Raw genomic sequence first — 16,548 nt, forward strand, 5'->3', positions numbered from 1 at the left:
TGGCCTGGTGACTCCGTGACATAGGCCCAGATCACTTTCCCTACAGATATTTGTGAAGTGTTAGACTCTCTTTCACAAGCGATGCTGGTGCTCATAAGAAATTCAACCCTCCTATTCTTGTGAAGTCTGGAACTTCCACATTGGTGTTACTATGTTCTATGAACAAATTATTTGGTTGTATATACAGTCCAAGAGGACTCATTCCATAATATGACAAAGATGCAGGATCACAGCTGTCATTCGCTACAATGCAACTATAAGATCTTTCTCCCGCCAAGGTTATCGCTATCAGCTTCAGCACGTAGGTCACAATCTCTAAGATGGCATGGACTGTACATCCTTACTGAATTCTCATCATATTTCCTATCATACATTTTCTGGAGACTTGGGCTTCTGTGACTGTTCACTTTTTTTCCTTTTCAATAAAAAAGACTATGAAACTAATGTTGAAAATACAACTATGTAAAGTGATAAAAAGACAAAGCTTGAAAATTTTGCCCAATACCTACCTACTGGTGGGCTGAAAATATCTTCACCTACATATCCTTTGCAGAGTTATGGTTGTGTTTGTGTACAATTGGATTTTGAGTAATATAATGGTAAAGCTGTCAATCAACTTTCTATTTAATGAACTTTTTAAAAAAGTCATTTACTGCTGATTCTCTTGCTTTAATTATAGCTTCTAAGGCCACGTCTACACTACCTGCCAGATTGGCGGGTAGCATTTGATCTATTGGGGATCGATTTATCGCATCTAGTGTAGATGCGATAAATCGATCCCCGATCACTCTGCCGTCAACTCCGGAACTCCTCCACGGCGAGAGGCGGAAGCGGAGTCGATGGGGGAGCGGCAGCCGTCGATCCCGCGCTGCGAGGATGCGAAGTAAGTGATCCTAAGTCGACCTAGGATACGTCGACTTCAGCTACGCTATTCTTGTAGCTGAAGTTGCGTATCTTAGATCAATTCCCCCCCAGTGTAGACCAGGCCTTACTCTTCCTGACTTTACCCTGCTTCTTCTTTCCTTCAGTAGATCATGTTGTATCTCTTATATTCCTTTTATCTCCCTTTAATCACTTACAGCGTTCTCTTTCCCCTGCCATATTGTGTTCTTTGCCTTCTTCCTGACTCTATTTACACTAAAAATCTATTTGTCAACACAATATCTCCCTCCCACACACACACCAACTCTCACATGTAGCTTGGAAATTTTACCAGACACTTAACAGCGTAAGAGGGGGGTGGGAGTGGGAATAGTCACTGACCAGAGGTAACACCCTGATGAGAAACAGCCCTTTCTTTCCACACATCCCTTTCTCAGTTGCTGGGAAAGGAGCATGGTGTGTGATTCCTACCAGGGTGCTGTTCCTGGACCCCGCTTGATGACTTTCTATTTCATATCCGTCTCTGCCTATTAGTTGACTGACAATTTGGAATCTCTTTCCTGGTCTCCAAAACCTTCTTTCTTCTGCAGTGGAGACAAAAACGTTCTCTGTCTCTGCTCTTAGTCCCCTCAAGCCCCACTGAGGTCTCAGTTGCCTGGCTGCTGTGATGGTGGGCTGTTTCTGCTACTCTCTGTAAATGTTCCCACTACCCTACTCAACTCATAGCTTCCTTGTTCAGGTTTTCTTCTTCTATGACTAGCTTCAGTGCCTGCCTCTGGTGCTGCTCAGGGATCTCAAGCAGCAGAAGAGTGAAATTGACCTAATTCGCCTCAGTTCATGGTTAGTCAGAGGGTTGTGAATAGGGACAGTGAAAACTGGCAAGACTATGGTGACTGCTGCAGGTTGGGGAAATGATCAGGAGCAGCAGAAGCCCTGAGCCTGTTTGCAGCCTTGGGAAGATGCCCCTAAATCAGTTTATACCAGGTTCACATTTGGCATGTTTGCTTTGCAATCTACAAACATTTAAAATAAAATTAAAGCTTACAGTCTGCAGAAGTTGAAGACACTTGCTTGGGAATACTTCCTACTCACCATAGGCATATAGATCTCTTTCCAACCCTGTTAAAAGACTTAAAGCTTGCTCGACAATGTAATCCATAAAATGTGCTTTGCTGTGCATTGTATACACAGTCAGGGCTCCCAGCAAGGTCACATACATACACACAGAATTGTTCTGGTTTCCGCGGCATGCAGAACAGCTCATTGAGCACCAAGTAGGAACCAAATCAATAGGCCACAGAATTTCCTAAAGAACTGTTTCTCATTTCTGAGTCAGCTCAACTGCAGACTCATCAGGAGAGGTTCATTGTATATTGCTCGTTAGCTGTGTCTGGAGTCCTGCAATCCATAGAGGCACTATAGTAAATAGTTAGCACTTTCCACCAGAGGATATCAGTGCTTCAGAAACATAACGCTCCTCTGTGCCATCCGTCTGCAGAACTGTTGTGTAGTGGCTCACTTTACTGGAGTAAGGTACATCCTGGGTCCTGCTGCAGTCGTTTGGCTCCATGAAATGTTAACACAAGGATAGTTTTCTCTCTCGCACCCCGTTTCAGCTTGTCTGCCTCCTGTAGCATCAGGGTAAATTTGTCACTACCACAAAAGCATTCCGGATGCAATGGTAGGAGAGCTTTTCACTATATGAAGGATTTCTGCTCGATCAACACGAATCATGTTGGAGTTTCCCTGAATTTCTAGATGGTGCTGTTGCATTATCTTCCTTTCACCTTAAAGGGCTGTCCTGCAGTGTCCGGTTGCATCTCTTTGGTAAGACTTAGATGTTCATGTCAGTTGTTACCCAAAATCAGTGTGAAGGCAATTAAAGTGCTTATTGACTGGCAACTTGTTCAGCATTAATTGAATGGTTAATTTAATCCTGTTTGCTACAAGCAAACCTCACAGAAGATACTTGTCCTTTGTATAATTCCACCAAATTCAACTGAGTCACACCAGGGATGCATTTGTCCCTTTGACCCATTGTTATCGGAAGGATGCCAATGCTTATCATTCCCATAAACTGTTGTGTACAAGGAATTGTCAAAGATCTCAGGCAATCCTAGAATTCAGTTGCTTTTAGGAGTCAGTAATGAGGACAAAACTGGAGCAAAGGTACCATGGTCTTCAACTCTTGTCGACAGTAAGCAGAGGACCAAGAAAGCAAAATAAATAAAAATTGGGCAGCAGCATTTTGCAGTTTGGAACAGTTGTCCAAATGGCTGCTTGGTGCTTGTGATGGTATCCCCGTACCACTGTGCTTCGCTTTTGCCCGGGCAATCTTTAACAGAGGACACAATGAAGTTAGAGTAAAAGAGGCAAAATTCATGGACATATGTGTGTGTATATATATATATTTTTAAAGAAGTCAAATCTCAGACATTGTACGCAAAATACCATTTATCATTCCCTTTATATAAATACAAATGACAAGAATAATACACATTGGATGATCGTTGTGAACTTTTTAAAAACATACTGTTGTGAACAAGCCATGATAACAATGAACTGCTATGAGTGCACCTTTGTGACTTTCGTAAATGAAACCAGCTAATTTTGAAATGTCTTTATAAATTACTTAGCATGGGAAAGAAGTTATGAAAGAAGAGTGTTGAAATTGTCAGGTTTTGAAATTTTTGCTGCTTTCTGACGAATAAACTTTCATTTAGGCAAGTTTTGTCCTTCGCAAGGGAAAAGAGTTTGATCTCACAATGTAAAACCTGGTCATGGTTACTCAGCTTCCTGTTCCAGCCAAACCATACATCACCTGTTCTTCTGCCATGGGAAAATCTGCACAGGGCTAGGAAAGATTGAGTTTAAATCTGGCACCATCTATGACGTTATATGTACCACCTGACAAAGGGGTGCTCTGGAAATGCAATGTTTGAACTTAAGCTCTGATGCTGCAGGATGAATTTGAAATGCTCAGTCTTCTACAGATTCAGGAAGTAGAAGATTGAATGAGTCAAAATTTAAGCTTTGATTTCCCAATTAACTGCCTGGTGTTGCTACTGGAGATCCCTAGATTGTTTTTGTTTGTTGCCTTGGTGGTAATATTGTATCCATTTTGAAGCAACTAATACAATGTTTGCTCAGGAGCCAAATTGAGGGAGGGAGGAAATTGTGTAGTTTTAGCTCCACCCACAAACCATGCTGCTGCCAGCCACTTGAGATGCCAAAACACCATTGCCTGCAGATTGTCTTCGTGATAAATCAGTTCCCTGTTATATTTTGCATGCAGTGATGTCAGCTGACCTCTCTCTTTTTTTTTTTTTTGCTATTTGTCAAATAGTTAATGCTGTTGGCATACACACTAACACAGGGGTTTTCAAACTTCATTGCACCATGACTCCCTTCTGATAACAAAAATTACTACATGACCCCAGGAGGGAGGACCGAAGCCTGAGCCTGCCCGAGCCCCACTGCCCCATGTGGGGGTGGGGGGAGCAAAGCCCAAGCCCCACTGCCCTGGCGCCCAAGCCCAAGGGCTTCAGCCCCAGGCAGGGGACCTCTGACCTGAGCGCCGCTCCCCCGCACCCTGGGCTAAAGCCCTCAGGCTTCAACCGTGGGCAATTGGGCTCGGGCTTCAGCTATGGTGACCCCAGTAAAACAGGGTCATGACCACTTTGGGATCCCAACCCACAGTTTGAGAACCACTGAACTAACATCATTAGGTTTCAGTTATGTACCTATCTAAGGTTCTTGCATGGCCCCATTGCCATAGTATCTGAACGCCTCACAATCTCTAACATATTTATCCTTGCAATGCCTCTGGGAGGCAGGGAAGGGCTGTTATCCCCATTTTACAGATGGGGAATGGAGGACCGGAGAGATGAAGTGACTTGCCCAGGGTGTCAAAGGATGTTGGTGGCAGAGCAGAAATTGAATGCCGGTCTCCCACGCCCTAGGCTAGCACTCTAACCAGTGGACAGTCCTTCCTCACAAACACTGTTGCGGTGAATGAGGGGCATCACACCTTTTACAGATACTGCTCCAGACCATCTGCAGGCAGAGGGCTTGCCTGCACTTAAAATGCTACGGCAGCATTTCAGCATAGACGACACCTATGCCAATGGGAGTAGGAGGAGTTCTCCCACTGGCACAGGTAATCCACTTCCCGAGAGGCAGTAGCTACGTCAACAGAAGAATTCTTTTGTCGTCCTTGCACTGTCTACACGGGGACTTAGGTCAGCTTAACTGTGCCATTCAGGGGTGTGGAGATTTTTCACACCTTTAATTGATGTTGTTAAACTGACTAATTTTGCTAGTGTAGACCATGTCTGAGGCAGAGATCACGATGTTGGTTAAACTCAGTTCATGATGTGACAGTTACTTTGCAACCATAAGGACTAGACTTAATACTTTTTAAATGAAAAAGTTTAGATTCTGGAGATTCTAAAATGGCTGACTCTCAAAACCAAAACAAACAACCTTGTACAACTCCCATATTTTCTTTAGCAAGGCAGTTTCAACAACAAATGACATGATTTGTGCTGATTAGCTACATCCCTTTAAAAAAACAGACCAGCAACAATTACAAGTTTTCTATTGATGTGGAGTCACCTCTACGCCTTCATCATGGGTCACCTGTGTATTATCAGTACACTGCATTTTCAGCACTGATGTTTTCTTATGACTCAAACATAAGACTTTGAAATTCTAGAATAAGCATTAGTGAGTCAGATGAGTTTGCTAGTCAAATGCATGCTTAGGCCTCTGTGAAACAAACAAAACTGTGCTGGTTTTCTTTCTTTTTCTTTGTGAAATTAAATTGTATTTGAATAGGGTGATTTTCTTTCTTCAGTTGTGTCTAGGGGACTCTTTTTTTTTCTTAACAAAACCAGGACTTTAGAGTTAAGATGTGAAATCTAGCAGTTTACCTTTGATTTATCTCTGCCTCTAGCAAATCTTAACCTTTCAGACTGCTGTTTGTTTCCATCTAGCATGGCAAGATATAATCAACCGTAAGAATCATTTAAGAGCTAAAAGTCAATATTTGCTATAAAAAATATTTTTTCTTTAAAAAGTGTCTCATTGCTGCTAATCCAAGATGTGCTGTAAACCTTTATTTATAGCATTTTCGTCTCTGGCTCTTCCAACAAATCTGGTAGTGTGTGCTGCCCTTGTACCATATCGCCCACAGAGGTTTTTGTTTATTTTTATTTTTTGGCACAGACAGAAATGTAAGCATTCTTGACTTGCAGGCAATGAACTTAAAGAGAAATTATCAATTTCCTTTTGATATTTCTTTGATCAGAAAACAGGAGACCACAAGCTGAGTCTTTTTCACAATTGCAGGACGCTTTCCCAAACCTAGAATTACATTTAGCTGAAATGTTTCAATCTAATTGAATCACATTGTTCATAAGTAGCATACTTTGGTTAAAATTATGGTGTGTGGCTTTTAAAAAAATCATTGACATGTTAGTTTTGCTGGAAGCAGACGATACACTATTGAGTGGTTACATTTTTGTGGAAATGCATTATAAAGATTCTGGGCGAAAAGAAATTGTAAGGGGATAGTTCTGGCTGTTCTAATTTGTTGTAATTTCATGAATAGCATAGCACGTATCCAGTCAAGACCAGGTACGTCTTCCTGTAGTGTAAGAAACCACTTTCTAGAAGTGAATGCTGCTAACACTGCTGGGCTCCTCAAAAATAACAGCATTTAAGGGGGTGATCTAGCTAAGAGGAAAACTTTGTAATTCTGCTTCTTTGAAGATACCATTTTACAGAACTCTCAGCCTAGTTTCCCAGCATGGCAGCAGTCTCTTAGGTCTTAGTGTTGTGGGGGTGGGTTAACTTGCTTGAAGGCAGCAAGAGCAAAGTCTGGGTCCCTGACTGGCCATCCCATGCTGACTATGGATACTGCCTGCCAGTCACAGTAAGTTTCTACACCTACATGGGAGATGGGACTCAGGACCAAGAGACCCCTCTGCTGAAAGGCCCTCTACCTGCTCTGCTCTCTTTGGTCATTTGGATGGAGTCTGGCTGCCTGCCTGTAGCTAAGCAGAGCTACAGATGTGCATCCTTGAGGCAGTAGCCTTTGCTGCCATCTCATTCACACCAAAGACTTCCCGTACTTGGTGTTGGGCCAGGTCTATGCATTTGGGTCTATAGCTTTTTAAAGTTCCTAGGGTGAAATCTTGGACCCAGTGAAGTCAATGAGTGTTTGCCATTGATGTCAATGGGGGTAGAATTTCAACCCTAATCTATCTTCTTTTTTTCCTAGAACTGGTTTAAAAAAGAAAAAAAACTAGTTTTGTGAGTAATTTCAAAGCCGTTTAAGGTTCAAATGGTTCTAAGTGGACCAAGGTCTAAGTTTTTAGACATTTTTATCGAAAGCAGCAGTTCTGAAACTTTAGCAACCTGAGGTCCCCCATTTTGATTAAAAAATGTTTGGGGACCCCCAACCCTCCCCTGCTCAGCTCAGGCCCTGCCCCTGCTCTGAGGCCCTGCCCCTGCCTGCTCTCCCCCACCCTCACTTGCTTTCACCAGGCTGTGGCAGGGAGTTGGGGTGCAGGAGGGGGTGTGCGCTGTGAGCTGGGGCAGGGGGTTGGGGTGCAGGAGGGGGTGTGGGCTCTGGGAAGGAGTTTGGATGCGGGGTGCAGGCTCTGGGCAGGGGGTTGGCGGGGGTGAGGGGTGTAAGCTTCGCCAGGAGGTGCTTACCTCAGGTAGCTCCTGGAAGCGACTGGCACATCTCTCTGACAGTGGCCTCTAGGTGGGGGCCAGGTGGTCTCCACTCGCTGCCCCTGCCTGCAGGCACTATCCCCGCAGCTCCCATTGGCCATAGTTCCCAGCCAATGGGGGCTGCGGAGTTGGTGCTCAGGGTGGGGACAGCGCACAGAGACTCCCTGTCCCCCCACCCCAAAAAGGGCTGCAGGGACTTGCCGGCCACTTTTGGGAATGGTGCAGAACCAGGGCAGGTAGGAAGCCTGCCTTAGCCCCACTGCATCACCAGATTTTTAGGGTGCAGGAGGCACAGGGAGGGAGGGGGAGGAGTTGATCAGCAGGGCCCGTGGACCCCCCTCGGAAACCTCCAGGGGTCCACGGACCCAGTCTGAGAAACACTGATCTAAAGCATTATCCATAGGGCCATGAAAAATGTGTCATGGACTGTGAAATCTGGTCTCTGTGTGCTTTTATCCTATACTGTACAGATTTCACAGGGGAGATCAGCGTTTCTCAAATTGGACGTCCTGTCCAAAAGGGAGTTGCAGGGGGGTCACAAGGTTATTTTAGGGCGGTCGCGGTATTGCCACCCTTACTTCTGCTCTGCCTTCAGAGCTCAGCAGCCAGAGAGCGGCGATGTTGGCCGGGCGCCCAGCTCTGAAGGCAGCGCCGCTGCCAGCAGCAGCGCAGAAGTAAGGGTAGCAGTACCGCAACCCCCCACCAGTAACCTCGTGACCCCCCCAAACTCCTTTTTGGGTCAGGAACCCTACAATTACAACACCATGACATTTCAGATTTAAATAGCTGAAATGAAATTTACTATTTTTAAAATCCTATCACCGTGAAATTGACCAAAATGGACCGTGAATTTGCTATGGTCCTAATTATCAATATTTTTCATCTGCCAAAACTGAGTTTTTCATAAACATATGTTGTTGAGGTGTTTGCTTTTAAAATAATAACTCTGGTATGAAAAATGGAAGAAACACAAACCCCAAACCAATATTGACCTTTTAAAAACCACTTTTTGAAACAGAACCATTTTTAATTACAAACTTTTCAAAAACTTCAGACCAGCTCTACTTTTTCCACAGGACCTGCCCTTGGCCCATGAAGACAGAAAGTTTCACAAACCCGTAATACTAATGAGTCCTACCACTGCTACTCTGAATTTTGGGTTGCAGAACCGTAAGTGCAGTTGATCTTCCCTCTGGAGCTCTGGTAACAGAGAAGCACAGTCTCCAACAGGAAGCTCCTTCACTGACCAGGTTCAAGAAGGAACTGATTGGGGATGCTCAGAGGGCAACATATATGCTTAGCAAGGGGTGGTGTATGACAGCCAGTAGAGGGCCTAGATTGTGTCCTGTTCCTGCTCCTACTGTCATTAAGGGTTAAAATATCTTAAGACTAAAGGCTGTTTCATTTATCTCATGCTAAGACCCAGCAGTGAGATGCTGTACAGATTATATCTTTAGACAGAAAACTATTGTGGGGGAGGGGGCAGTTTATGTCCCCTCCAGTCTTTGCCCTTCTCCTCCCATTTCACCTGCACTTGATATTGTCTAAGGAACATCAAAAGCTTCTCTAGGGAGCATTAGAAGCCTGCTTGCTGTGTTCATTAATGAACCAGAGTTTGTTGTTAGCCTCTGTCCATCCTTTCAAGCAGGTGTCACAGCAGCCAGTAGCAATTACAGCTGTATTCAGGGGACAGCAGCATGATTCAGCCAGTCAAAAACAATGTAAATGGAATGAAGCTTTCACAGTTTAGGGATTATATATTTTTAGCCAGCAGCATGATGTGATCCAACCAGATAGCTGTGTTTTTATAAATGGAGCATTTGATCTTTTCTTTATAGCAGGTGACAGTATAATATTCAGAGAGGTCAACAAGAGGAAAGGAAAATGATCGCTAGGTGGAAGAAGGAGAGTGGGGGAGGAGGAAGTTTGCATCAGATTAGCAGTATCATTTGGTCCTGCAAAAGTACAGGGTGTCAGATTTTCCAGGGTTCAGCTTCCCTTACTTAGCCCCAAACTAAGTTGTAAGATTTTCAAAAGGATGCTGCGCTCTTTTCAAAACGTTGGGTGCCCAATTGTGTGAAAACCTGGCCTTTAATCAGAAGCCTAAATGAGAACTGAATTCTTCTGAAAATCTGGTTTGTAGGTAATTAGATTTTTTTTCAAGACATTTTGGCTTCCTCTGTCTTTTAAAAACTGTGATGTAGTTATTACTGGAGCAGAATATGCCACCTTGTTGGTGGTTCCCTTTCGGTAATGGATGAATGGTCCCTATATTTGAAGTCCTGTAAAGTGTTTTTAGATCCTCCTGGATGAAAGGAGGTAAATAAGAGATGTTTTATTGAACCTTTTGAGTATTTTGCTGTGTAAAATTGATAGTTAAATTCTACATCCTATTGGAAGTGTTATTTCAGGGTGAAAACAATGCCACATCTTAGAAGCTTATGGAGAAAAGAGGTTGCTGGGGAGAGTCCCAGAAATCTGTCGTGTACAGGCTTGCTTCCCAGAAACAGACTTCTTATCTGAATTCCACCCACTGCTTTCAGCTAGCTGGTAATCACAATGGAACTTATCTAGGCTTGCAGGTCTGAGAAGAGTCTAGTGGAGATGCTGAGAAAAATGTGAGGAAATAAATTGCAAGACAGTAAACCTATCACCTCAGGGGTCTTGTTGCCTGGAAGGGTAGTTACCTGTCTCATGTCTCCCATGCATGTCTCAAATCAGGATCCAATTATAATGCTTTGCACTTATTTAGTGCTTTTCATCCATGGATCTTCAAATACTGCTACAGATACTTAAGAACAGAGGCTTACAATGCCCATGTGAGGTGAGGTACATTTTTTTTGCAGTTACAAATGGGGAGGATGTTGCAACTTCCCAACTTCCAAGGAAGTCTATGAAAGAGTTTTTGTTGGGAATCCAGGCATTCTTGCTCTTAGTCCTGGGCTTTATCTAAGAAAATCTGTAACCTGAAAAAGTCATAGAGCAAAGTATTATATGTAAGATTTCAGGCTGAGGACTTGAACATAAACTTACTATTTTTGTTGGCATTAGAATTCATAAAACAATTGCAGGAGGTATGTAGAAGAAATACACTGACCAACTGAGAATGTTGAGACACTATTACATCTCTGTTAGTCAATATGTCTTTTTTTTTTTCTACAGCATTAGTTATTTCTGCAAGAACAACTTTATCTGTGATCAGTTGAGAAGGATTGTGTGTCTGGAACATCAAAGCCACCACAATGAAGCACTTCCTGAGGTAACCCTTCTCCAAAACCATGTCTAATGATAACTCGTTTCATTGTAGAACAATTTTGCTGTATTTTGGCCATAATCTTCCATGTTACTAGTGGAATACAACTTATTATTGGTTGCTTTTCAGCCACTTTGCCACTACCATTTAATTAAAACTGTCAAAATGTTAGATTTTATTAAAACTTCATTTTCAGTTATACAGAATATTGGAACTGGCCTATTGAATTAGATCAGTGGCATGTCACCAGTACTTGATGTTTCAGAGGAAAGTTGAAGAAACTCACAAATGGACAACTAAAGAATGATCCGTTAATGGCAGAGAATCCCTTTGGTACTGCAGATTTCAGTATTGTTACTTGAGGTTGATCATCCATAATGATCTGGTACCTAAGCCAAACTTGCTGCCATGACTCTCTTGTTTAAATGGGTTTCCTTCACTACTTCTGTCAGCAGTGATGTACTGCTAAATTTTATAGCATAGGAGCCCTGTAGAGGGGATCTCAAGTTAGTAATTCTGTCATGTGCGATAGGGTTGGAATATGGGTGCTTTTGTCTTATGGTGACACAAGGATTTTAGATTTTGGAGGCTAAAGTTTTACCAAGAAATTTTATCTAATGGAAAATCTGCACAACAGCAATTGCGAGCCTTCATGCATTGGTAATAAATACACATACGTCTCAACGTGAAACACACACAACTCCGGTTTTATTTGCCAAACTTCTTATTGGCCAAACTAGATAACAAGGGACATTCAAAGCACACGTGTTGTTAGTCAAAAAGCCCACTGGCAGCACATGTAAAATACTGTCTTTACAACATTCATGTTCTCTGCAAACTTCATATAAGGGGAAGATTCACTGGTTTGCTCCAGCTACTTGTGAGTACTCCATAAACCTGATTTGACTGGCTAATCAGACCAGGGTGACAGTGGTTTTCTACAAGCCCCCACTTATCCTGATCGACATCCCAGCAGCTGTGACACACACCCTGTTCACTGCAGCCCCTCATCCCACAGGCTCTCAACACTCCCTGTTCACCCCTTAGCCCACCGACAACTCTCCCTCCTGCTGCTCACCCACCGCCCCTGGGACATTCCTGGCCATTCACCAGCACATAGTGCGTAACCACAGCTACCCAGCAGCTTCGCTAGCTGCCATCGCCCGGCTAACACACACACAGCACAGGCCAAATTTGAGTGATGAGTGGTATTGCGGCCTTGCACATGGGATCACAGTGCCAGTCCAGTTTGGTGCAGGCAGAGGGAGGCCAGGCCAAACCTGAGCGGCACTGACATTGAGCGCCAGGTTGCACCGTCACTAGGGGTTTGGTCCAGGAGGCTGCTCCTCCATCATGATGAAGGAGCGGCTAGGCCAAACCTGAGTGACACTGCAACCTTGCGTGCCAGGTCGCAATGGCACTTGCTCAAATTTGGCCCGGCTGTTCCCTGCCCTGAAGGAAGGGTGGCCGGGTCAAATGGGAATGGCATTGGAACCCCGTTCACCAGGTGAAGTGCCAGTGGGTTGCTCTGTCCTGGATTTCAGGTGCCGGAGCTATGCTCCGGACCACTCCAGCACCACAACACCCCATCTGTCACTGACTGTATATAAGCCCCCGGGGAGTGTTGCTGCTGATTTAGATTTGTATGCACGCAGCCAGCTCTGATTTTAATGTGCTGTTAGTAAAGCTCCTGTTTTAGTCAAGCCCAAATCAGATAGACAGTGCCTTCATTTTGACCCATATAACCACTTCCCTGTTGTTTCTGATTCTTTTCCTGTTGGGTGACTAATTAGGGAGGGTTGGCATTGCCCATTGTGAGCATGGTGATGGGCACACTAGAAACTAAAATAAATTCCTATGGATGTCCAGAAGGAAACTGCCATCTCTCGACTTCATATTATGATGCTCCAAAAGGCAGTGAATGGCGAGAGAGAGTCTTGTTTACTTACTTGGGAGGCACTCAGATACTATACTGGTGAGAGCCAAATAAGTATCTGTTTGGGAAACAATTTTTCCCTTTCATGGAAAAGTCTAACATTTTGAAATTACTTTCCATTCTCATTTGGATTGAAAAGTCAAAATAGCAAAAAGTTTTTGCAAAATGGAAAATTCTGAGAAGTTTCAATTTGGAAATGTTGAAGTGGAAAAAGGGGACAGTTTTGAAGTATGTTTCAAAATGAAATCTTTCATTTTTGAATTGACATTTCAAAATGAAACGTCTCATTTTGAATCTCCCCCATCATAAAATCCAAAACACGAATCTAAATTGACATTTTTCTCTGAATTTTTTTGTCAAAATAATTTTCCAGTGTTAACATGTTTTTAAGTTGAAAAATTTCAACCAGCTTTGTTAAATAGACTTAGGGTGATAGTGAGCAGCAAACTGGATACCAGCATATAGTGGATATGATTGCAAAAATGCAATGAAGTTTGGAGGTGATCATTCCGGTTTAAATAGCACTAGTGAGATAACACCTAGAAACTGTGCACAATGCTAGACATCTATGATCGAATTAAGAGTGGCAGAACAGGAACTTTCCAAAGCTGATATCTACTGTTTGCCAAGGTAAAAGAACTGCCTCTTAGTGCAATCATTTTTCCAGGTAGGCTCTAGGGTAGTGCTTCTCAACCTATTTAGCATTGTGGTCCACATATGCAGCTCTCTATGCATTATGGGGACCACATCCACGCAATATATATATACCTGTGTGGCCCTGAGGATGTCACATGGGCTGCAGCTGTGTGCTGATTGGGCCACAGATTGAGAACCACTGCTTTAGAGTAAGGAGACTGGGTAGAAACTGAGGGTGACAAGCTGAAGCTGCCTCTTGCTGAGGGAGTTCATTTGAAGCAAAATGGAAACTGTGGACTTCCCAGAGTGGCAGCCATTATAAAGACGACTTGGGGAGAGAGCCTGAGAACCAGAATAGGCTCTAGAAAGAGCAGATCATATGATAAAACATGTCTATGTAAGTTCAGAGCCTGTGGCATGAGCGATTCTCTCCATTAGTTACGGAGGTAGGTTTAGGGTGTGGATGTGGCTTGTGTATTAGAAGTAAAACGTTAGAGTGGTCTTGTGGAAAGGAAGGATGACCTTGTGGTTAACACACTGGACTGGGACTCAGGAGCTCTAATCCATTCTGGCTCTGCCCCAGACTTCTTTGTGTGACTGTGGACAAGTCACATAATTGCTTGATGTCTCTTCTCTGTCTGTAAAATGAGAAGTACAATTCTTGCTTTCTCCCACCTTCGTCTGTCTTGTCTACTTGGACTGTAAGGCCCTCAGGATAGGGGCCATCTCCGATTGTGCTAGGTGCTGTACATATACATAACAGGGCCTCTAGGTGCTACTCGAGTACAAGACACTAATTCTCGTCCTGATGAGGCTAAACAAGACAAATATAAGGGTCTATATAGGACAAGTTTTCAGTAAGGATGAAGATGTTGTAATTTTCATATTGGGTTCTGTGTGGTTTTTAATCTGTTCCTTTTCTGTTGATGGATTGTTTTTGGGTTATTTTTATAATCTGTTTAAAATCCTGACCCATTCCTTTGATGTGGTGATTGTTGTAAATATGGTTTGTTTTAATTAAATATCAAAATTTTCAGGGCATACTATTTAAAGTGTATTCTGTCAAAAATAGATTTTAAAAAATTGATCACTTTAAAAAAAAAAAGGCAAAGCTTAAGAGGAAAATATCCTTTAAAGGCGCTTCTTACCCACAACTCAGAAATGGCTGAACTCAAAAATTACCTTTCCTCACTGTGAAGCAGTCTGTCTTCCACATGGAGGGGGGATGGTGGGTTAGTGTTAGAAAAGTTTTCAAAAATTTGGGCATTGTACCTCTTGCTGACATTGAGACTAAGTTGTTATATGTAGGACATATAAATTTGGCATTGTACCTCTTGCTGACATTGAGACTAAGTTGTTATATGTAGGACTAAGGTAGAAAGATTCCTACGAAGAAATTAGTTATGATGCTGCTTAGTGACACTTCATTTAATAAACTGAAGTCTTGCAATGCTTGAGAGATTAAAAAGCACAATCAATCTTTCTCTGTATAGATTATGTTTGATTTTAAACCCTTCCTTCAGTCATTCCTTGTCCACTTGATCAACTCATCCGTTCAGGCCCTTCCCATGACCCTGCCAGTGAGAGAAAATGGACTTTATGGCGTGTTTGGAAGGGTAATCAATTTGCCTCTGGTGAGCCAAAGGAGTACCAAATTCCAGAGCCAAGGTTTCTCATGGAGAATGCCCTGCCAGCAGTCCATCCTATTTAAAGCAAGGGGACTCCACCCTAAATGTCTCTGCTGATCACAGTTGTAGTGCTGCACCTTGGGTTTCTCAGGTAACCAAACCCCAACCCATTTAATGACCATTTGGCAATGCTGAAACTCTTGCACATTTTGCGGGGTGAGTGGTAGAAGGTACCATCTGCTTGTGAAAGCGTGAGGCTATTCCACATTCCAGCTGTGGTCCAGCCAACTAAAGACAATGTAGTATTCATTGTACATAAGGGATCTGCTTGGGTCTGCAACTTTCCACATTCTGTCTTTTAACATCCCTTTTTGCTTTGGGAAGACTTCCCTGAGAATTTAAAAACTGGACAGATGCTGTTCCTGAATTGGGACTGTCCATATGCTCAGATTGATTCATGCACCTGAACCTTCACTCTCTTATTGTGCAGCACCAACAGAGGACTTATAAATATTGCAGAGAGCATTCTCATGGAGGGATTAATATAACCTCTCCAGAGCTGTCTTTGTTTTCGTTAGTTTCTCGCCTTCATTTGTTGGACAAACCCATGTGAAATGCTCATTAGATCTGGGCACTCAGATAATTTAGAAGTAAGTGTGAATTTGATAAGCCAACCAGAAGGGAGGGTTGTTTCTTGCTCTCACTTTCTGATTCTTATCACATGTGCATAGTCTGGGGTTTGTTCTGTTTACTTCAGTTTGACTTCCTGGCTCAACACAAAAGCAGGAACATTTTGGAGAATTTCCTGAAGTTTGAAATTTTGGCAAAAACGGGAAAAGATTCTCATAGAAAACGTCTCCACTTTTCAACCAGCTCTGCTCGCAACTGGGTCTTGGTGAGGCTGCCAGGATGTCACTTCCTTTTATTGTTGTTTATTATTATTATTTGAGATACTAAAATATAATTAGTTACTTACTGTACTTAACACCTGCTGAAGTTGGTTGGAGTGCAGTTTTTCTCAGTAAATCTCAGAAATTTGTCACCCTCCCTTGGTCTACTGGTAAACAGCCTCCAAGCACTAGCAAAATTTTACAATGTGTTATATGTCTTGCCCTGATCCCATCAAGTAAAATAAAAATCACCGAGGCAGTTGAAGGTAGGGAATGCGAAGGTGCAGCTCCCAATATAGAATGCTTTTGAATAACTCTGTCCTGATGTGTTCCTTGGTTGCTATAGTGATTTTCCTCCATGTATAAGTGGATGGGCAAGTTGGAATTCAGTCTTCCTTATGTCTGAAAAACTGTCTGATATGTCGTACAGTTGTTTTAAAAAAAGGAGCTATCAGGTTTGTGTGGGGCAGACAGATAATTCTCCTTGTAACAATGGCCAACAGAGAACCTTACTGTTGATCCTTATTTACAGCTGAAAGTTACACAAATAAAACGAGGACCAGTCAAATTGAATTGTTC

The 16,548-nt window shown here is 42.9% G+C and overlaps 1 protein-coding gene across 9 annotated transcripts in view; it reads left to right on the plus strand.

The window, feature by feature from the left end:
• The window catches only part of ELMOD1 (ELMO domain containing 1), a 65,896-nt gene that overhangs the window by 8,589 nt on the left and 40,759 nt on the right, over nt 1–16,548 (plus strand). For 5 of the 9 annotated variants that reach the window (XM_084639947.1, XM_084639955.1, XM_084639951.1 and 2 more), the window contains exon 3: nt 10,789–10,885. In XM_084639947.1, coding sequence (XP_084496073.1) covers nt 10,869–10,885 — 17 coding nt within the window. In that variant the 5' untranslated portion in view covers nt 10,789–10,868. Of the gene's footprint in view, nt 1–679; nt 884–8,702; nt 8,797–10,788; nt 10,886–16,548 lie in introns of all 9 variants that reach the window. The other 4 variants (XM_084639954.1, XM_084639949.1, XM_084639953.1 and 1 more) reach the window with 2 other exon arrangements.

Source organism: Lepidochelys olivacea (genome assembly GCF_965140295.1).
Source record: "Lepidochelys olivacea isolate rLepOli2 genome assembly, chromosome: 1".
NCBI lineage: Eukaryota > Metazoa > Chordata > Testudines > Cheloniidae > Lepidochelys > Lepidochelys olivacea.